At 40.9% G+C, this 24,308-nt stretch overlaps 1 protein-coding gene across 2 annotated transcripts in view; it reads right to left on the reverse strand.

The window, feature by feature from the left end:
• The window catches only part of LOC112262334 (doublecortin domain-containing protein 2-like), a 76,203-nt gene that overhangs the window by 38,587 nt on the left and 13,308 nt on the right, over positions 1 to 24,308 (reverse strand). The window contains exons 11-13 of one of the 2 annotated variants that reach the window (XM_024438005.2): positions 22,468 to 22,546; positions 12,299 to 12,353; positions 11,142 to 11,277 (exon numbers count right to left, since the gene is read on the reverse strand). In XM_024438005.2, the coding sequence (XP_024293773.1) occupies positions 12,337 to 12,353; positions 22,468 to 22,546 (96 nt within the window). In that variant the 3' untranslated portion in view covers positions 11,142 to 11,277; positions 12,299 to 12,336. Of the gene's footprint in view, positions 1 to 11,141; positions 11,278 to 12,298; positions 12,354 to 22,467; positions 22,547 to 24,308 lie in introns of those variants that run through there. The other variant, XM_042330151.1, reaches the window with a different exon arrangement.

Raw genomic sequence — 24,308 nt, forward strand, 5'->3', positions numbered from 1 at the left:
ACATGTCCAAAACAATATTGCCGAGACCTTAGGAAATGTTCCTAAAACTTCAGGTCCAATGTCCAGCAACAGCTCTTATACACAGATGCAGGATCCTAATTTGAGGCAGTTTGTTACAACAGGAAAATAATCCTGCAGCAACAGGAAATGGGGAATTATTATGTGGAATCAAATGTATATATATTTTTTGTAGTAGTTGATACCTTTTTCATTAGGGCAAATCAATTCTGACATTTTAAAGTGGAAATTACAAACCTTGAATACACTCCAAGTTTGTATTTCCTGCTGTGTAGGAAAATGTTCAGCAACAAAATATTGATACAATTAAAGTCCTACAGTACATCTGTAGGCCTACATGCTGACACTGTGGTGTGTAGGATGGAGTGACTTTGGGACGCCTCTTGGTCTGCTACTGTTTAACGCTGTGCCCTTGAGGAGAAGAGGTACATTTTCTAAGTTAATTACATAATGAGGCCAATTAAACATTAGAGGGCTCAGGTGAAATAAGGGCCACCTCAGAGCTTGCAGCTAAATGAGCCTGATTTCCCCCTCTGGCCAGGGAGACTGCCCAATCTCAACTGCCTGTTACAACCTCCACTAATCACTGCGAAGCTAAAACTGTCAAACATGCCTGTATGGATACTGACATACTGTTGATCTTATTAATGTATGTATCCTGGAATATAAATGCTGTTGCCGTGGTTTATAGGTGTAAATGTAAAGATTATTATCAGGGCTGATCCGGATTAACGCCTGTTATGTTTTAGAACCATCTTAAAAACCTCGACCATGTCTTTGACCATGGTCATAACCAACGCTTAAATCCATAATAGTTTTAGACACTTTAACAAGACGTGTCATAAACAACCACTTGACTGAATAATTATCCCAAGAGGCACCTATTTTTTAAAGAAACCCCTTCAAGGGTATAGCCTCCTCATATCATTTGGGGTGTTTGCTGACAAGAGTGGCTCTCTGGTAGAGTGCACTCGGAGGGCCTACAGGTGCATAAATCACTTCAGCTGCACTTATGGACAACCCCCTAACGAGAAGGACTGGAAGGGCCAAGGTGAGAGATGGTCAGGGTTACACACTGAAGGAGAGGACCATGGTTAGGATATGTAATATATCCATATTGTCCTGCTGTCAACCACTCCTCTTGGATAAAGGAGCACTAAAACAGACTGGATGGATAAAGTGGGAGGCCACTATTTTGAAAACACTTCTGTTCTATCCTGTCCTTATCATTTGACAACAACCCCCTAAGAGGCAAATAAGGATGTGAGCACAGCATTACATTAAAATATGAATACACCAAAGAGATATAGGGCTGTAAAGAAAGGATATTTCATGAAAATCATCAGGGCTTTATAAAAGGTCCATTGCCCACTTTGTGTATCCGTTAATCTGGATATTATGGATTTATGAAGAGTAAGATGGACAAGGAAAATGACAGAGGACACATTTTACCAGATCATATTGCAATGATTTGTTAATCAAATGCACAGAGACAGTGGGAAATGTAACGCAGGGACAAAACCATCACTGTGATTTACACTTAATCCTTCATTATCGCGCCTTTGAAGTGACCTCGCCGGGCATGTTCCCACAGTGACCCAGAAGCACTCTCGCCGTTTGCTCATTAAACAGGATGAAATAGAGCCGGCGCGTGGAGTGCTGCACGACTTTGATGTCTCCACACGTCCAGCACCCAGCCAAGGCGAAAACATTGTGGTTTTTAATCAATTATGGCATTCACCTTTGGGGCAATACATTCATTAGATCTGTTAGGAATAGCTAAGGGACGATATTCCGATTGCATGCTGAGATTGAAATGAAGGTAATGGTGGTAGTGGTTGGGGGTAGGCATTCTAGACAAAGATGGCAATTTCACAGAGCATAGCATATCATATGACCGCCTGGGGCTGGCTAAATTTACATATGCACCCCACAAAGGAAATATAGCTGGGGACTTGGGATATCATTTATATATGCTGTGTGATTTATAGGCCTTAGATCATTGCCGAAAATCTAGCGTAGATCTCCTAAAGAGGTCTACACATGCTGCAGGTAAATGATAGCTGTTATAAAAGTTTATCACAGTGATTCAATGAAATGAATCTATCAAAAACACATTATGCAAAATGGTAGCCAATCAGAGGTATTATTGGGAGGGAGTGAAAATGTTAACAGCATGCTGAGCAAGGCAACAGTCTAACCCTTATGGTGAAAATCAGTCAAAAAGCTCACAGAATTAAGAGGGTATCATGCAACATTCTACATATTGTCAACACCAAATAGAATATGTAAACATGTGTTATATAGCATAACAAGTACAGTTCATAGTACTAGTGGTTTTAAATCAATCCATTTGTCTCAGCATTTTAAATCCACCTCTCAACCTGCATTTTGCACAATAACTTTTCTATTGAATGTGTAAGAGAATCCATCAGTGAACTATCATGTGTTTGAGCACTGCATGTCCTATACAGCCTACTATAGCCAACTATACTATCTCCCCCCAAAAGGAGTGACCACTCCTGCAGTTAGTTACAAAACACTCCACAGATGTAATGATGTGGTAGACTAAGGCTACTGTAATGTCCCCCAGGCCCAGCAATGTCAATCAGCTCTGACAAGCAGGCTGGATGTTAATATAGTCTATATGTGTACTGGATGACACACAGAGGAACAATAATGACCATCTACCCTTGGAACACCGGCATCAATGCATCTTACTAAGGACAGTAACTCTGAGATAGCCTGCCCTGCGTTGAGAAAAAGGAAGGAAGAAGAGGAGAGAGAGAGAGAAAGACAGAGAGAGAGAGGGAGGGAGGTCATTTGGACCAGTGGCTCCCTCTGCAGACTTTAATTGTCCCTCACAATGAAATAGGGGAGGGGACTGTGGATCTTTCTTCGTCCGTTCGTATGTACAGTTGTTCATACGCTTGTTCGTACGTTTGTTCGTACGTTAGTCACACGATATCGTAGACAGAACTGATAAACTAAATGTCAAGATTCAACATATAGACTGGTTGGTTGTATAGCAACAAAACCGATGCAAGCACAACTATGGGGCAAAACAGACGAGGTTGTATTAGATTATTGACAAGATGTAAACTATATTTAGTCTCCAATGTTTATTGAAAACATAAATATATTTGCACAATGAGCACTTGTCTCTCAAATACATTGAGACAGTTGTTGGTTAGCTAGCTAGCTAGTTTTAGCCATATACAGAACCAGTCAAATGATTGGACACACCTACTCATTCAAGGTTTTTATTTTAATTTTAAATTTGACTATTTTCTACATTATAGACTAATAGTGAAGACATCAAAACTATGAAAAAACAAATATGGAATCATGTAGAAATCAAAAAGTGATACAAATATATTTTATATTTGAGATTATTCAAAGTAACCACCCTTGCCTTGATGACAGCTTTGCACACTCTTGGCATTCTCTCAACCAGCTTCATGAGGTAGTCACCTGGAATGCACTTTATTTAACAGGTGTGCCTTTTTAAAAGTTAATTTGTGAAATTTCTTTCCTTCTTAATGCATTTGAGCCAATCAGTTGTGTTGTGACAAGGTAGGGGTGGTATACAACAATAGCCGTATTTGGTAAAAGACCAAGTCCATATTATGGCAAGAACAGCTCAAATAAGCAAAGCGAAATGACAGTCCATCATTGCTTTAAGACATGAAGGTCAGTCAATCCAGATTATGTCAAGAACTTTGAAAGTTTCTTCAAGTGCAGTCACAAAAACCATCAAGCGCTATGATGAAACTGGCTCTCATGTGGACCATCACAGGAAAGGAAGACGCAGAGTTACCTCTGCTGCAGAGGATAAGTTCATTAGTTACTAGCCTCAAAAATTGCAGCCCAAATAAATGCTTCACAAGGGTTCAAGTAACAGACACATCTCAACATCAACTGCTCAGAGGAGACTGTGTGAATCAGGCCTTCATGGTCAAATTGCTGCAAAGAAACCACTACTAAAAGGCACCAAAAATAAATAGAGACTTGCTTGGGCCAAGAACCACGAGCAATGGACATTAGACTGGTGGAAATCTGTCCTTTGGTCTGATGAGTCCAAATTTCTGATTATTAGTTCCAACCGACATGTCTTTGTGAGACGCAGAGTAGGTGAACGGATGATCTCCGCATGCGTGGTTCCCACCGTGAAGCATGGAGGAGGAGTTGTGATGGTGTGGGGGTACTTTGCTGGTGACACTGTCAGTGATTCATTTAGAATTCAGCCCAATTGACATGGTTTGGACCGCAGAGTGAAGGAAAAGCAGCCAACAAGTGCTCAGCATATGTGGGAACTCCTTCAAGACTGTTGGAAAAGCATTCCTCGTGAAGCTGGTTGAGAGAATGCCAAGAGTGTGCAAAGCTGTCATCAAGGCAAATGGTGGCTACTTTGAAGAATTTGTTGAACACTTTTTTGCTTACTATATGATTCCATTTGTGTTATTTCATAGTTTTGATGTCTTCACTATTATTCTACGATGTAGAAAATAGTAAAATAAATAAAGATAAACCCTTGAATGAGTAGGTGTGTCCAAACTTTTGACTGGTACTATAAGAATTGACAAGAAATCAGTCAAAACAAGACATGGTACCAAGAACAAGATGAAACCATATAGCTGAAACGAGTCACTTACGATTCCCCATATTTCCGTTTTTTGTCATTGTTGGTAGCTATGTGGCCATCAGGTGTATCTCACTGATCATCCCTAAAGCCAACACCTCATTTGGCCGCCTTTCGTTTCAGTTCTCTGCTGCCTGTGACTGGAACGAATTGCAAAAATCGCTGAAGTTGGAGACTTTTATCGCCCTCACCAACTTCAAACATCTGCTAACTGAGCAGCTAACCGATCGCTGCAGCTGTACATAGTCTATCGGTAAACAGCCCACCCAATTTTACCTACCTCATCCCCATACTGTTTATATTTATTTACTTTTCTGCTCTTTTGCACACCAATATCTCTACCTGTACATGACCATCTGATCATTTATCACTCCAGTGTTAATCTGCAAAATTTTAATTATTCGCCTATGTCCTCATGCCTTTTGCACACAATGTATATAGACTCTTTTTTTTCTACTGTGTTATTGACTTGTTAATTGTTTACTCCATGTGTAACTCTGTGTTGTCTGTTCACACTGCTATGCTTTATCTTGGCCAGGTCGCAGTTGCAAATGAGAACTTGTTCTCAACTAGCTTACCTGGTTAAATAAAGGTGTAAAAAATAAAAATATATAAATAAATACAAATAAAAATCACAACAACTGCCCCATTGAAGCGTGCTCATAATGTTCGTGACGTTGTCAGCAAACCAACGGTGGCACTATAACAGGCATATGTTTATATCTCTTGATCTGTTTGACTCAGAGCGCTGAAATATGACACAAATGCTCAGGGATATGAGTCTAGCTTATCCACATAACATCTCAAACACCACTGGCCTGATTTTGATGAAACTTGGTTCAATAATAGGTCTTCTGATAGAGATGCAGCATTTACAAAATTACACTGATTGGCCCAAGGGGGGCGCTGCATCATTCGTAGGGGAATACATATTTACTGTTGCCTTGTTTGGACCAGTGTCTCCCTCTGCAGACATCATTAGAAGCTGAGCAAGTCAAACGAGGGGAGGGGGGGCAAGTAGTATGCCTGTGAATATCTACGTCTTCAAGACCACCACTCTCCTGCCAAAATGCACCGTCTAGGAACCCAAAAGGCAAACGTTTATCGAGCCTCACCTGTTTGAACTTCATGGCCAATTAGGAGGTGCATGCGGCCCACCACCCACATTCATTGGACCACATACTTTGGTGGCATTCAGCAGAACACAATGTTTTGGAACGTTCAGATATAATTGTGCTATTTAGAACAAACATGCATCTCTGACATGTAGAATAAGGAATCAAGTTGGCTCTATTTGTGGTATTTCTATCTGCAATGTCAAGAATGTTTTCATACTGAACATGGCCCTGGTTTGCTACAGGTGGAACTTCAAAGGGATCATCAGAAATTTAGGAGGGTTACTGTCTCATGTATATATTGTGCTGTATATGTGTCGCCTACTGTCAAAACACTTTCTATGGATAGGTGGAATGTCCTTGAAAGATCTAATTATATTTATTACAACACTACCTCCCATGATTCCCAATGCTGCTAACTAGCCATACTAACACCAGTTTTAACTTCTACCATAAGGTCAAGTTATTTGAGGAAGCAGAGAAGTCGCCGTCTCCCCACACACCCCTCCCTCTCTCCCGTCGCTGTACTCAGCAATCTGCAGATGATATCATCTAGCCTTTTTCCATTTGGGTTTATTTATAGACCATTTCCTCATCACAGAATAATCAGTACATACTGTAGCTGGCCCAATGATACTGTCTCTCTCTCAGACTCACATCTTATCACACTGGGGGCTTTTAGCTGAGCCTCCAGCCATTAGCAGTAGCTCGCCGGATGAAAGAGAGCGATGGAAAAATGAAGTGGCTCCTGGTGCCTCTGGATGATGTCAGTTGACTGGGACTGTAAGACCGTACGACCGCATGCTAGGAGGACCACTTTAGGCCCTTCAGAGAGCTACTGTAAAACCGTACGACCGCCTGCTAGGAGGACCACTTTAGGCCCTTCAGAGAGCTACTGTAAGACCGTACGACCGCCTGCTAGGAGGACCACTTTAGGCCCTTCAGAGAGCTACTGTAAGACCGCATGCTAGGAGGACCACTTTAGCCCCTTCAGAGAGCTACAGTAAGACTGTAAGACAGCCTGCTAGGGGGACCACTTTAGGCCCTTCAGAGAGCTACTGTAAGACTGTAAGAGTGCCTGCTAGGAGGACCACTTTAGGCCCTTCAGAGAGCTACTGTAAGACCGTACGACCGCCTGCTAGGAGGACCACTTTAGGCCCTTCAGAGAGCTACTGTAAGACCGTACGACCGCCTGCTAGGAGGACCACTTTAGGCCCTTCAGAGAGCTACTGTAAGACCGCATGCTAGGAGGACCACTTTAGGCCCTTCAGAGAGCTACTGTAAGACTGTAAGACAGCCTGCTAGGGGGACCACTTTAGGCCCTTCAGAGAGCTACTGTAAGACTGTAAGAGTGCCTGCTAGGAGGACCACTTTAAGCCCTTCAGAGAGCTACCGTAAGACCGCATGCTAGGAGGACCAGTTTAGACCCTTCAAAGAGCTACTGTAAGACTGTAAGAGTGCCTGCTAGGAGGACCACTTTAGGCCCTTCAGAGAGCTACTGTAAGACTGTAAGAGTGCCTGCTAGGACCAGTTTAGGCCCTTCAGAGAGCCACTGTAAAACTGTGACTGTAAGACAGCATGCTAGGAGGACCACTTTAGGCCCTTCAGAGAGCTACTGTAAAACTGTAAGAGCGCCTGCTAGGAGGACCACTTAAGGCCCTTCAGAGAGCTACTGTAAAACGCATGCGCGTATCACAAACACACACGCGTGCACTCACACACTGCAGGTTTCTTTCTAAATGTAAACCCTTACAGTTACTAGTTACTTGTCCAAAATTGTAATCAGTAAGGTAATTTTTGGATTACCCAAACTCAGTAAAGTAATCTGATTAATTTATGATTACTTTCCCCTTAAGAGGTATTAGAAGAAGACTCGCTCAGGTGGAACAAACTTAAACTTGTGCTTTTTTTTTCTTTTTTTTCATGTTTTTTTTTCTAAACATCCTTTCTCAATTTTAAAGTGATCCAAGAAGTAATCGTCCAGTTTTTCAAAAGTACCTGTAATCTGCTGGTAACGTAACTGATTCCAGTTATATTTTTTGTGTTTAATTGATTAAATGTAATCATTTACTCCCCAACCATGCACGCAAGTACTACAACTATATCTTGATCCATCATTTTTTTCAATCTTGATACTGGTTTATCCTTTGTTGCTTTCTAAAATGTCACTGCTGCTAGTTAGTGGACCTACGCATTGACTGAAGCCAGAGAGAGTAGGATATTGATGCATAGCTGCGGGAAATAGGGGTGCTGAAGCACCCCTGACAATTAAATCAATTATAAATAAATTTTAAAACATATTTATATATACGTAATTATAAACAGGGTGGTTCCAGCCCTGAATGCTGATTGGCTGATGACAGCTGTGGTATACCACAGGTTCTGTATTTATTTTCTTAGTCAACCTTGTGTTCTGTTTCTTTGTGTTCTTGAACGTAGCCCTGTCTTTCATTTTTGTTCATTGATTTCACCTGTTAGTTACTCACCTGGTCTCATCAGCTCCTTATTTAGTTCAGTTCATTCTGTTTGTGCCTTTGTAAGGTATTGTCGGTTTTGACTCTACTAAGCCTTATCCTAGCTCGTTCGTGAGAACCCGTTGTAGCCTTCAGTCCTAGTTTTGAGTCACCTGTCTGTTTGCCTACCTGTGTATGAACATTGCCTGCGACCATGATTCCGGCCTTCTGTGAAGGTGAAATAAACACCTGCCGCGCTCTGAGCGTGAATCTATAACTTTTTCTCCCCGAGTATTCATTACACGGGTATGTCAAAACAGTTATTTGTACTGCTCTAATTCTGTTGGAACCAGTTTATAAGGCAATAAGGGAGTTTGATATATGGCCAATATGGCACAGCTAAGGGCTGTACCCAGGCACTCCGCATTAGGTAGTTGGGGAACTGTTAGATTACTTGTTAGATAACTGCACTGTCAACTAGAAGAACAAGCATTTTACTACACTCGCATTAACATCTGCTAACCATGTGTATGTAACCAATAAAACTTGATTTGATTGTCGTGCCTAAGAACAGCCCTTAGCTGTGGTATATTGGTGATATACCACACCTCCTCGTGCCTTATTGCTTAACTATATATACAAAACAACCCACAAAATGAGAGAACTAGGCCTTTATTACTCCTGTATGAGCGGAGAAAAAAACTCGACGAAAGCATGACGAATCCAAAACATCTTCCCGCGGGCGGCCATGTATTACTGAGTGAATCAGTCACCCAGTGATCTGTTTAAGTAAATGCCTTGGTTAGATGTTGACTCTAACAAATGTGTTGCCCTTAGCTTTTTGTCACGATTCTATTTCTTGTTATCCTGCTCCAAAATCCCTTTCAGTTCAAACTGGAACAACCAAACATTCTGTCAGGATGTCTTCAAACTGTTCCCTACGGAGCAGTTCCTTGACATACTGGATCAACTCAAACAAGGCCTTGAGCCCTGTCACAGAATAGTTGGTTGTCCAAAAACACACAAAGGAAGTGGATAGCTACAGTAGGTAGCATGTCTAGGTACAGTAGGTAGCATGTCTAGGTACAGTAGGTAGCATGTCTAGGTACAGTAGGTAGCATGTCTAGGTACCCTGTAGACTATAAGAAGACTGACACGTCATTGACAGACAGGGTATAGGAGAGTTAGCCACACCACACACTGCTTGACACTCAAAGTAATCCTCCCATTGATCCTGATAAATTATTCATTTACTTGTGCTGGTCTTGCAAAAAGAAGCTTGACTGGAGTGCGAGACTGCAATGCATTTTGCAGGAGCTCTTTGATCCATTACTCAGAGTTTGAAGCTATTGTAGTGTTCACAGTGCCGTAGCTTGAAGTAGCTTGTTGTGGATAGACTGTGTGGCACTGAGTATTACGGGTCAGCTGTCAACATGATTCTTATTTTATAGTCATAGGAGATATGCTTTAAAGTTGCAACATGAGCTAACTGTGAAAAAAGGGGCTCTCAAAACAGCGGTTGTCTCAAATTTGACCTCCATTACAGTTCAATGTGGCTTCTATTTATTTTGTATTTGATGACAGTGAAAAGGCTAATGGATGCACAAAAGGGACTTTAGATGGGCTCTTCCAGTTCACAAAAAAGTGAAAAGACTTGAAAAGAAGTAATGCCTTACCTCCAACCACTGCGGACATAAGGAATAGAACAACCCATGCACAGCACGTTATTCATTTGGGGCGGGAAATAGTGTAAGTCAGTACAAAATACAAAATTACCACAGGAGTCTTCATTTGATGTGTAGATATAATCTATAGCTTTTTCCACATTGGTGTTGGAAAACTGCTCTAAGGTGGTTTCCTTTCTCTGTCCTTGATTGCTAAGTATTGCTCAGGACAGTGTCAGGAAATACATTATATTTACAACATACACTGGGGAGTACAAAATATTATGAACACCTGCTCACTCCATGACATAGCATTCACCTGGATTCACCTGGTCAGTCTATGATCCCTTAATGATGTCACTAATTACATCCACCATCAGTCAGTGTAGATGAAGGGGAGGAAACATATTGAACATTTTTGTTTAAGCCTTGAGACATGGATTATGTATATGTGCCATTCAGAGGGTGAACTGCCAAGACAAAAGATTTAAGTGCCTTTGAACGGGGTATGGTAGTAGGTGCCAGGAGTGTCAAGAATGGTCCACCAACCAAAGGACATCCAGCCAACTTGACCCAACTGTGGGAAGCACTGGAGTCCACATGGGCCAGCAGGCCTGTGGAACGATTTCGACACCTTGTAGAGTCCATGTGCCCCGACAAATTGAGGCTGTTCTGAGGGCAAAGGGGGAAGTGCTACTCAATATTAGGAAGGTGTTCTTAATGTTTTGTGCACTCAGTGTAGGTTATTCTGCACTCAGGCAAACACCACTGTTTCTATCTCTCTCTCATGTTACATGGACAAATTAAACCAGTGCCCTGAGGGTCAATACCAGCAGCTCTTATTCTCCCCACCAAGGTGCCTCTGTATTTTACTAGCCTTGACTGAGAGGAATGAAATTTGCTTGATCCCCTCGACCACTTCAATATCATTAGTTTTTAGTTGATTCCACCGGATTTTAATCAGCATAGTAATTCCTCTCCACAGGAGGCTAAGTCTCTCTCAAGAGCGGTTACACTGTCCACTAGGCCTGCTGAGGCACCAGCCCAAAAATAATTCATCAGAAAAAACACCAAAAATAATTGATCAAAAGTGCTTCTGTGTAACCCGCCAAGGACCTTTGCTTCTTAATAATTAAACTCTGCAATTAGGCATTTTACCATGCGCTCAGTGTGAGGCGTCATGCAATATTCATAGACCATACATAATTATGCAATACAGTCTATGGAATAAGAGGCCTTATATCCACGGTGGGGCTGTCAAGACACAAACATTTTTATTTGGTTTAAAACACTTTTTAATCTCGTACGTGGGAGTCTCGTAAGGGGTACGCTGTCCTCGACCGCTCCTGTTACTACAGGACTTTCTGATTCTGGCTCTTAGAATTCTGTATAGGGCAAGAGAAAACAGAGAACTGATACATTCAGAACCACAGGATCCGCCCACATCAAAGTGCATCCAAAAACACAACCAAGCCATATGTTGTTACAATAGGTTTACCACAGTCTGTCAACAGGAGAAAAAAAAAACGGCATTCAATTAAAATGAAGGAACAGAGATGGGGCTGACGTCGGAGATTCATTGTATGATACATGATACATAATGCTCATCGCAGCATGGTAGCTAAAGTCTTGAAGGCCCTTGATGGCACCTGGAGACCATTTATTTATTTATTTTTATGTTATTGAATCTTTATTTAACTAGGCAAGTCAGTTAAGAACAAATTCTTATTTACAATGACGGCTTACCAAAAGGCAAAAAGCCTCCTGCGGGAATGAGGGCCAGCTCTTTTGCAATAAAGAGCTATAACAGTAGACACAATGGATGGACACACTGGACAAGGTTGGCTTTCATCTTGAGATGCGGTTCAAAGCGGACCGCGAACAGAGCAAACTGGCAATCAAGGTTAACGTGTAACTGGCCAGTGGTGCACTTCACAGAGACCCGTCATCACAATGGTAGCGGAGGTCACACGCAGACATCCCCTCTCTCCTCCTCACATCACAATGGCAAATTCTCCACACACGGTCTTTGGAACTTTTTATTTTTCCATGTTGAAAACATACTGCTAGTGGAGCTGCTTTGAAGGGCCTTTCATGCCATGTATATGATGAATGGGAAGAAGTATTCAATTCCATAGGGATATTATTTGCTCTGACCAGTACTCAACTTGGATGAATGAGTATGAAAAGGCATGTTGTGAAATGGACTGTGTGTTCAAATACCCATGGAACATGCAATTACCAGTGTGTCACAAATAACATGAACTCTTTTGTGGAATGGCTTCACAACAATTTGATATATTCGCTGGATATTTTACATATGAATGGCACCAACAATATGTCTGTAAATGTAATGCAGACTGGAATTAATAACATATAAAATGCCAACATAAGCACACAACCTACCTCTGACTGAATAAATGGCATTTTGGTCTGGAAACTGGTCACTTTTTTCTTTTTTCTGTAGAAAAATAAAGGGAAAAGGACTGTTACAATCATTGGAGAATTAACAGAAAACCTGTTTTTATACTGTAAAATGTTATACTGTAAAAAACTACATGTTTTTGTCTCAAATAAACAGTACCATCATGACCTTCGATGAATATGACACCCTGAACAACAGAACAATACCGATGTGATTTACATAAATACGAGTAAAAGTGAAATAGGCGTAAAGGTCGTCATTCGAGACTACTCACGGGTCCAGACAAATGATTTACTACACATTCATTTGGTTGTGTGGAATAACGTATGTGACACACAACTGCATGTAGTGTGTGCATGCAAGGGAGACAATATACCATGACTGCACACATCTCATTTCGTCAATCAATCACAATGCTTTACAACTTCTGTCAGAAGCTCTAATAATCACCATCCATAGACAGACCATTGTTCATGTTGCCAATAACTTTTGAAGGAGAATCTCCAGCAAAATGAACACTAGTGTCTACTGTTACGCACAGAAACCCAGGACAGAATGCACTAGTATAGAGGCAATATACCTAATCCAACCCGGAAGCAAATAAGAAAAAGCACTTTGAAGGTGTATTTACATTTGCTGAACTGAATAAGGTTTCCTATTTGGGTCATTCTTTAATTGCGGCGGACTTGCGTCCCTTGACTTTGAAACCATGAAAAACACTTAAATTACAAATAGTTCAAATCAAAATCTTATTAGTCACATGGGCCGAATACAACAGGTGTAGACCTTATAGTGTCACGGTCGTCGTATAGAGGAGACCAAGGCGCAGTGTGGTAAGCATACATAACTCTTTTAAGAAAAGAACGAACACTGAACAAAACTATACAAAACGAACCGTGAAGCTATATGGCTAGTGCAGACAGGCAACTAAACATAGAATAACAACCCACAAAATACCAAAGGAATATGGCTACCTAAATATGGTTCCCAATCAGAGACAACGATAAACAGCTGCCTCTGATTGAGAACCAATCTAGGCAACCATAGACATATAAACCCCTAGACATACAAAAACTAAACAAACCACCTTGTCACACCCTGACCTAACCAAAATAATAAAGAAAACAAGGATAACTAAGGTCAGGGCGCGACATACAGTGAAATGCTTACTTACGAGCCTCTAAACAACAGTGCAGTTTTTTTTAAAAATACGGATAAGAATAAGAGATAAAAGTAACAAGTAATTAAATAGCAGCAGCAAAAAATAACAATATATACAGGGGGGTGCCGGTACAGAGTTACACATCGTACATGTTTTGGCTTATATTGATAAAACATAATGTAAGTCCTTTATACTGCAAAATTGTATGCTTATGCATTGTTTAAAGTACTTGGGGTAAGCAAATTGGCTTGTCCCTGTAGTGATGTGTAAAGACATGTTTTAGGCATTTAGAGATATCTATATATTATTTTTTATATTAGAAATGGAACAAAATAATTTAATAATAATTTTAAAAAATACAAAATAAACAATGTTTTAAGTGAGAAGAAGTAGCTATTTGACTGAAGCCAAAAAAAGATAGGAAATTCACATGAACAACCCAATGCCTAATCCGCTAATACTTAAAGTTTTCCAGCACACAGCTTTGACCTACTACAGTAGCTATGCTGGTCTATTACTTAAAACAATGGGTATGCAGGTTGCTTAGGAGTCAAACATTCTCAAACAGCCTAAATCATACTTTTAGAGGAAGTGCACCCACAAAAATGTGATTTCTACCACATATATTCTTCACGCACCATTCCAATCTCATTCCGCTACCTTTTTCAATACATATATTTTTTTTATTACAGTGGGGCAAAAAAGCCACGAATTGTGCAAGTTCTCCCACTTAAAAAGATGAGAGAGGCCTGTAATTTTCATCATAGGTACACTTCAACTATGACAGACAAAATTAGAAAAAAAATCCAGAAAATCACATTTAGGATTTTTAATGAATTCATTTGCAAATTATGGTGGAAAATAAGTATTTGGTCACCTACAAACAAGCAAGATTTCTGGCTCTCACAGACCTGTAACTTCTTCTTTAAGAGGCTCCTCTGTCCTCCACTCGTTACCTGTATTAATGGCACCTGTTTGAACTTGTTATCAGTATAAAAGACACCTGTCCACATCCTCAAACAGTCACACTCCAAACTCCACTATGGCCAAGACCAAAGAGCTTTCAAAGGACACCAGAAACAAAATTGTAGACCTGCACCAGGCTGGGAAGACTGAATCTGCAATAGGTAAGCAGCTTGGTTTGAAGAAATCAACTGTGGGAGCAATTATTAGGAAATGGAAGACATACAAGACCACTGATAATCTCCCTCGATCTGGGGCTCCACGCAAGATCTCACCCAGTGGGGTCAAAATGATCACAAGAACGGTAAGCAAAAATTCCAGAACCACACGGGGGGACCTAGTGAATGACCTGCAGAGAGCTGGGACCAGAGTAACAAAGCCTACCATCAGTAACACACTACGCCGCCAGGGACTCAAATCCTGCAGTGCCAGGCGTGTCCCCCTGCTTAAGCCAGTACATGTCCAGGCCCGTCTGAAGTTTGCCAGAGAGCATTTGGATGATCCAGAAGAAGATTGGGAGAATGTCATATGGTCAGATGAAACCAAAATATACCTTTTTGGTAAAAACTTAACTCGTCGTGTTTGGAGGACAAAGAATGCTGAGTTGCATCCAAAGAACACCATACCTACTGTGAAGCATGGGGGTGGAAACATCATGCTTTGGGGCTGTTTTTCTGCAAAGGGACCAGGACAACGGATCCATGTAAAGGAAAGAATGAATGGGGCCATGTATCGTGAGATTTTGAGTGAAAACCTCCTTCCATCAGCAAGGGCATTGAAGATGAAACGTGGCTGGGTCTTTCAGCATGACAATGATCCCAAACACACCGCCCGGGCAACGAAGGAGTGGCTTCGTAAGAAGCATTTCAAGGTCCTGGAGTGGCCTAGCCAGTCTCCAGATCTCAACCCCATAGAAAATCTTTGGAGGGAGTTGAAAGTCTGTGTTGCCCAGCAACAGCCCCAAAACATCACTGCTCTAGAAGAGATCTACATGGAGGAATGGGCCAAAATACCAGCAACAGTGTGTGAAAACCTTGTGAAGACCTACAGAAAACGTTTGACCTCTGTCATTGCCAACAAAGGGTATCTAACAAAGTATTGAGATAAACTTTTGTTATTGACCAAATACTTATTTTCCACCGTAATTTGCAAATAAATTCATTAAAAATCCTACAATGTGATTTTCTAGATATTTTTTTCTCATTTCGTCTGTCATAGTTGAAATGTACCTATGATGAAAATTACAGGCCTCTCTCATCTTTTTAAGTGGGAGAACTTGCACAATTGGTGGCTGACTAAATAATTTTTTGCCCCACTATATATGAAAACAAGCTTTACCTTCATACTTATATAAGGCCATCATGTTTTTTTATTATTGTAGTAATGTAGTGCCTGCCTTTATTTCCTTAAACCTTTTGATTTAGCAATACATGTCAGTATATTTGATATTTTTTGGGTCAGTAGGTGCCCAACATAACACCAGGTGTTGGTGGGTTGGACACAGTCACTCTTATATAGAGGTATATAGAGCCTGTCTGCATTCCTGATTTATGTAACCGTTAGCTTACCCATGTAATATTTACATAAGCTCAGAAACACTTGGTCTGTAAACATGTTCCTGTTTTATCAATTGCTGTGCTGATCAATGGGCAGTTTATTAACTCTGTTAAATTAATATGTAGCTTACAGGTGTGTGTACTTGTATTTATTTTGCAATAAAGATGGTGAGGCTACAATAATACTTATTTACAATAGGCTTTTATGTAAAAATACATACAGCCTAATGATATATACAGTATACACATTATTTTAATAGCAGGACAATGTAGTCCATTATTCCACTGAAGCGTAAGAATGAGGCTGTTTGAATACTAAGCAAACTGCATACACATTGTTGTAATAGTCCAACATAGCTACTGTAATAGGTCAGAGCTGTGTGCTGGAAAAACTTGGTAGAGCATGGGTATACTTCTCACTTTTTGTTTTTAATTTCCATGGTTATTACAGGCGTAGGTGATTATGCAACATTATTATACAACATTATAACACAGCAATACTGTCACGTTCTGACCTTAGTTCCTTTGTTTTGTCTTTATATGGTCAGGGCGTGAGTTGGGGTGGGCAGTCTGTTTGTTTTTCTATGTTGGTTTTTGTGTTCGGCCTAGTATGGTTCTCAATCAGAGGCAGGTGTCGTTAGTTGTCTCTGATTGAGAATCATACTTAGGTAGCCTTTTCTACCTGGGTTTTGTGGGTATTTATTTTCTGTCTTTGTGTTACGTGTGTATGTCACCAGACAGGACTGTTTCGTTCATTAATTTTGTTATTTTTGTATTGATTCAGTGCTTTCTTAAATGAAACTTATGAACAGTTACCACGCTGCACCTTGGTCCTCCTCTCTATCTCCAGACGACATCCGTTACAAATACAAGTAAAGTAAAAAAATACACAATAATGACAAATGACAACAGAAATAATGTAGTTACTAGTAATTAATAACAGCTGATTTTCTAGAGGGAAGAGAAAAACCTGAATTTAAGCCAATATGGAGTAAACTGGAAAACATTTCCCTGATCTCTTTAAAAAGAAAAACTCCTGAAAAACACACATATAATCAACATGTAGCCTACCCATTAACTATTTACATAGGGTTATGTTTTTTAAAGAACAAACACTTGTTCCCTGTTGAGTCTGACATTTATCTCAACGAGTAGCATCTCAAAATACGGAAATAGAACCATCAAATCACAAAGATAAAAAACATATCAATAAAATATAATGTCCAATCGATGACACTAATCGTGGATACTATGACTTGCCTAGTTAAATAAATAAAAATTAGTGCTTAACACAACACATACAGTGCATTTGGACAGTATTCAGAACCCTTGACTTTTTCCATATTTTGTTACATTAAAAAGCCTTACTATAAAATTGATTAAATACATTTTTCTCATCAATCTACACACAATACCCCATAATGAGAAAGCAAAAACATTGTAATGTATTAAAAATAAAAACAGTAACACCTTATTTACATAAGTATTCAGACCCTTTGCTCTGAGCTTAGGTGCACCCTGTTTCCATTGATCATCCTTGAGATGTTTCTACAACTTCATTGGAGTCTAACTGTGGTCAACTCAATTTATTTGGACATGATTTGGCACACACCTGTTTATATAAGGTCCTACAGTTGACAGTGCATGTCAGAGCAAAAACCTAGCCAAATCAAAAAACACCGAGACAGGATTGCGTTGAGGCACAGATCTTGTGAAGGGTACCAAACCATTTCTGCATCATTGAAGGTCCCCAAGAACACAATGGCCTCCATCATTCTTAAATGGAAGAAGTTTAGAACCACCAAGACTCTTTCTAGAGCTGGCAGCCCGGCCAAACTGAGCAATCGGGGGAGAAGGGCCTTGGTCAAGGAGGTGACCAAGAACCCGATGGTCACTCTGACAGAGCACAAAAGTCCCTCTGTGGAGATGGGAGAACCAACTCTGCAGCACTCCAGCAATCAGGCCTTTATGGTAGAGTGGCCAAACGGAAGACACTCCTCAGTAAAAGGCACATGACAGTCCGCTTGGAGTTTGCCAAAAGACACCTAAAGACTCTCAGACCATGAGAAACAAGATTCTCTGGTCTAATGAAAACAAGATTGAACACTTTGGCCTGAATGCCAAACGTCACGTCTGGAGGAAACATGGTACCATTCCTACGGTGAAGCATGGTGGTGGCAGCAACATGCTGTGAGGATGTTTTTCAAAGAAAGATGAACGGAGCAAAGTACAGAGAGATCCTTGATGAAAACCTGCTCTAGAGTGCTCAAGACCTCAGACTGGGGCGAAGGTTCACTTTCCAACAGGACATCGACCCTAAGCACACAGCCAAGACTCTGAATGTCCTTGAGTGGCCCAGCCAGAGCCCGGGACTTGAACCCGATCAAATATCTCCTAGAGATGTAAAAATAGCTGTGCAACGACTCTCTCCATCCAACCTGACAAAGCTTGAGAGGATCTGCAGAGAAGAATGAGAGAAACTCCCCTGTGCCAAGCTTGTAATGTCATACACAAGAAGACTCAAGGCTGTAATCGCTGCCAAAGGTGCTTCAACAAATTACTGAGTAAAGGGTCTGAATACTTATGTAAATGTGATATTTCAGTTATTTTTACAAAACCCTTTTAACCCTTTTTTAAAGTTTTTGCTTTGTCATTATGGGGTATTAAGTGTAGATTGATGAGGGGGGAAATTAAATTATCAATTTTAGAATAAGGCTGTAACGTAATGTGGAACAAGTCAAGGGGTCTGAATACTTTACGAATGCACTGACTGTCACATTAGGTGGTTTGGAGAGCAAGGCATAAAGTGACACAAACTGCTCGGTTACTTGGGATACACTAAGGGGACAGCACTGGTGCAGCAGATGCGAGGATGTTTCCCGGGACAACGGTCTTCTCTGATATCGCGCAGAGGAGTAGCTGGATGTTCCAGTGTGTTGAGAAGATAAGTGCATAGAGAGGGCCCGGCGCTCTCTGTCAATCAGTTGGTGTATGCATATCAGGGAACACAATCCACCACCCTGTCATTGTGTCCATGGGATAGACCATAGGGGTGGAATGCATCAGATGGATGAGGGCAAAGACATATTCCTTGAAAGTTGGTCTCTCCTGTCTCCACTGTTCTCTCCTCCGTAGTAGCAAGTTGGAGAAGGGCACTGGGTAAACAAATGTGCGCATAAAATCTGAGAGAAATACGATTTTTGTGCATATGGAACATTTCAGGGATCTTTTATTTCAGCTCATTAAACATGGGACCAACACTTAACAAAGAAGGCTATATTTTCTATTTATTTACTAGTATGTCTGTCCCTCGGTTTTGTCATTGGTGTTACCGACTTGAAAATGACTCATTACAAAGATATACAAGGACCTTAAGCATTCCCTCCAGTGGCAAACTGTTATAGGTATCAAGTATCAAGGTAAGACCCAGATGTAGACACGTCGAATAATCAATGGTCAAGGTAAGACCCAGATGTAGACACGTCGAATAATCAATGGTTTAATAATCCAACAGGGACAGGTCAAGGCAGGCAGGGTTCAGTAAACAAGAGGTGTGGCAATGGTACCAGACGGCAGGCAGGCTCAGGGTCGGTAGAGGTCAATAATCCAGAGGTGGGGCAAAGGTACAGGTCGGCTGTTAGGCCTGGGGTCAGGGGCAGGCAGAGTGGTCAGGCAGGCGGGCTCAGAGTCAGGACAGGCAAGGGTCAAAACCAGGAGGGCGAGAAAAAGAGAGACTGGGAAAAGCAGGAGCTGAGAACAAAAACGCTGGTTGACTTGACAAACTGGCAACAGACAACACAGGTATAAATACACAGGGGCTAATGGGGAAGATGGGCGACACCTGGAGGGGGGTGGAGACAATCACAAAGACAGGTGAAACAGACCAGGGTGTGACAATAGGGGGAAGGAGTCTATATTAAAGAAATTATTAGGTAATTACACCCTTTTAGTATGTCATACGTTTGAGGAGTCCATTGACAATTTGGTGTAACTTGGTGTTAGTCCATTTAAATTAACAGAAATTACATTGTGAGCAAAATTATTCATCATATAAATTTAGTAAATCATTTTTAAAGGGTTAATGATTTCAGCATCATTTAAGAAAAACCTCAACCAAACATTTCTCAGGTGTTGCCATCATTCGTGTTACATCTACTGGTGGCACAATGTTATCATAATGGTTAACATTATTTAAAGTCATTAAGATGCCATATTAGTTGATGTAGAATGGGAAGATGTACCCAAATACATTTAAATAAAGAAAATGAGAAAAAATGTGTATTTTTCCCAAAATGGCATGCCCAAATGCTACCGCAATTCAAGAACAACCCATTTCTACCAACTGAAAAATTCCCATTGAGGACAAATATTTGCACAGACAGACGTATAGTTTTTGATACAAAGCAGTCAGGCAGTGTTGGAGATTTCCCTTACTGTTACAGTAGATCCCATGTATTTCCTGTATTTAAAAAATGACCCTTCACTGCACTTCAGCTCTGAAGTGGTTGTGGCATAGAGCTACTGAACAGATCGGTTGATGTTGTGAATATCGGGCATACAGTAGCCTATAGCTGAGCCATTCCATCCCATTGAGAAATAAGGACAATAAACAGCAATGTGCATACGTATAATAAGGACGAGTCTAGAGTTCACAATGCCAATGATGAGAAGTCACGATTCCAAGGACCCCTAACGGGAATATCTCCATTCCAAACAGAGAGACAAACTTAACAGGACATAATTTCCATCAATTTGCTGAAATTCCCATCTCTCTCATCATGCCAGACCTCCAGTCCAGTCAATATAAAACAAACGTGAATATAAAGAAAACATTTGAGATAAATGGGGATGAGATTGCTTCTGTAAATTGCCTTGTGTGCTGACAGCGCGGCTACATGTGAGCGAGATGGGCGCCTGCTGTTAGCAACACGATGTAGTGACGTTCTTGGTACCCGTGACAACCTGTACTACCTCAGATCAGGGACAGAAAATAACCACATCGAAGGACCCGGACTTTCTCTCTCCCTTTAGCCACTTAAGGAATTCTCACGGGACGGCAAATGCTGGAACACATCTGGACCACTGAATGGTCTTGCTCCTACAGCCTATGGTTTGTGGCCAATTAGAGAAAGTTATTTGAACTGGGAATGAGGCACATCCTCCGACATAGGAGTTTCATGTTCTGTCATGGTACCGTTAGGTCTCGTTCTGTCATGGTACCGTTAGGTCTCGTTCTGCCATACCGTTAGGTTTCCATGACTGAGCAGCCGCACACAAGTCTAAGATTAACATGCGCAATGCCAAGCGTGGTGTAAAGCTTGCCGCCATTGGACTCTGGAGCAGTGGAAATGCGTTCTCTTGTGTGATGAATCACGCTTCACCATTTGGCAGACCGAAGGACGAATCTGGGTTTGGCGGATGCCAGGGGAATGCTACCTGCCCCAATGCATAGTGCCAACTGTAAATATTGGTGGAGGATAAATAATGGTCTAGTGTTTTTTTTTCTTGGTTCGGTATATGCCTCAGTTCAAGTGAAGGGAAATCTTAACGCTACAGCATACAATGACATTATAAAAGATTCTGTGCTTCCAATTTTGTGGCAACAGTTTGGAGAAGGCCCTTTCCTGTTTCAGTATGACAATGCCCCCGTGCACAAAGCGAGTTCCATACAGAAATGGTTTGTCAAGATCGGTGTGGAAGAACTTGACTGGCCTGCACGAGCCCTGACATCAATCCCATCGAACACCTTTGGGATAAATTGGAATGCTGACTGCGAGCCAGGCCTAATCGCCCAACATCAGTGCCCGACCTCACTAATACTCTTGTGGCTGAATGGAATCAAGTCCCTGCAGCAACATTCAAACATCTAGTGGAAAGCCTTCCCAGAAGAGTGGAGGCTGTTATAGCAGCAAAGGGGGGACCAACGCCCATGATTCTGGAAGATGTTTCGATCAGCACATGTCCACATACTTTTGCTCATGTAGTGTATGTTCTATGTGTACTATTTCTATGCTTCCCGTACTTAAATTTTGTTTTTGCGTCTTTTACTTTTGTATACCAGCTTCAAACAGCTGAAACAACATTTTTGGTTATGGAAAATATATTTCACAGCGGTTTAGATGATAAAATTATTCTCTGCACAATACTAGCTTATTTTGGCACATAAACTGAAATTAGGCAAACTATTAGAGTTTTAGCAAACAGGAATTTGCTGAGCGATTTCTGTAGAGTGCAACTTTAATACTAAAATCAACCTCTCAACCACAAGGTAACCATAAAGTACAGTAGCTCTCCCAGATGTGCAGAGCTGCAGTTGAGGATTAGGTGACATGCCAACGGGGAAACCGGGTAACTCTGAGAGTATTTGTTGTCTCTCTATGGTTTCTTATGGTCGCATTATGTTCAATTGTGTTGTGGAGGAAACGTGGGGCGATTAGCTTGTGGTGCTACTATGCTTTGATTAACCTACCCTTGAAGAACTTGGACATCCGTGACCGTATTCCGCACAGATTTGAGGACGACACTGCCTCCACCTCCTCTTTAGTCTCCTGGAACACAGGCACATAAATCAGTTCCTCATATCATATCCAGTCAGATTCAATGCATACGGGCCGCATTCACTAAATCTGTCTAGTTACTACTCCAAATGATCTATTTGACTCCTAATACTGCTGTATATCTCTAGCACTCTCTGTTTATTAATCTAACATTCCGAGACTGTAGTGTGGAGGAGAAGTTTAAAACAGACATATCGAGTGGGAATCCCAGAGTGTCTTCTTTGTGCTCCTACAGTATCTCAGAACAGGAAACAAGGATAAACAGCCAGTGTTTTTCCTCCCTGGTTCAATGGCCCTTTGAAGAATAGCAGAACATCTCAGTTTGATTAATGGCTGTACACTGTCTAATGAACAGTAATTGAATGGTAGAATGCAGCGGGCCCTAAGAGCCCCAAAGGAATACCCTGGTTGCTGCAGAAGCCAGTGACATTGTCTGGGGTTGATTATAGTTGACCTTGCATGAGAGGAGAAGCTTTACAAATAGCGAACCTAAGAAGCTAGGGGAATAGTAGGCAGGAAAACAGGACAAGACAAATTAAAAGGAATTGCATTGGTAAAGAATAGTGGAGGTCGATGGCAAGATCGATAACTATTTGATTTCTTATCACAAAATTCTTAAGACGAAGACGACTGATAAAACATGCCTAGTCCTATTGGCATTTCTAACAATATTAATTAAGAAAGAATGCTTAGCTGACCGGCTGATAAATCAGCCAATATCGTTAAATCAAACAAACGATTGTTAAAAACAGACAATTACACAAGCTCATTCAACTCTACCTTTGTTCAACATGCATGAACATTCAGCGGACCATAACTATTTCTACATTGTTTCTAGGCTAAAGGAAAACTGTATATAAATAAAGAGAACACATTTGACGGTATGTTCAACTGAAGGTGTTCCAAAAGACCCATCAGGAAACAACATATGTCAATTTAACGCAATGATCATGTTTGAGATCGACTTCATTGCAGTCGGCATCGGCACAATGACTGATCTACAAATCACCTTGGATTCAAAATAACTGCTCGTTATTATTTGTAGTCAGTCAGTCGGCTCAGTCTGTGATTGGCTCAAGCTCTCAAACACGAACAAACTACTTTAGTAGTTAGGCCGTCATTGTAAATAACTAATTTGCCTAGTTAAATACAAAAAAATAAAAAGAAGATGGTTGCCCTGTTCTGGCCTTCGCATCAGTCTATTGCAGAAGTCTGTTGTCATGCCCAAGAGACATTGTGTGTCACCATTTGGCAGACAGACAAACATGCTGATTCTAATAACACTTTATGTTGTCTAGCGGAGGTCCTTCAAATATTACCTCTACCTTGCCACTGTAACTATTCACTATTTAAATCCAATGCAATGAATCATTTAAACTGAGGGGGAAGAGGTTTTGGCTGAGAATGCAATCATGTAATTGAATTTGGTCATCAATATATATGGCATGAGAGGTATTTCACAAGCGTGGCCAGACTGGGATGTAATCTATTTCAAACTCAGCTCAACTATGAGTCATGGCCGTAGTGTTTTATTATCATTCACACTAGATGATGAAGAAGCAGGACAGACTGAAACACTCTGCTTATCTTCATAAGGAGACTGGGAGAGAGAAAGGGAGAGAAGTAAGTAATATTAATATGTTGTTTGGCCAGAATATCAGCTCTGAGTTTGACTGCTATCAAAGCTTCCATAAATAATATTGATAATATAATCTCCAATAAAAATCTCAGCCCATAAAATGTAGCTACAAAA

The sequence above is a fragment of the Oncorhynchus tshawytscha genome, linkage group LG11, assembly GCF_018296145.1.
Source record: "Oncorhynchus tshawytscha isolate Ot180627B linkage group LG11, Otsh_v2.0, whole genome shotgun sequence".
In the NCBI taxonomy this organism is placed as follows: domain Eukaryota; kingdom Metazoa; phylum Chordata; class Actinopteri; order Salmoniformes; family Salmonidae; genus Oncorhynchus; species Oncorhynchus tshawytscha.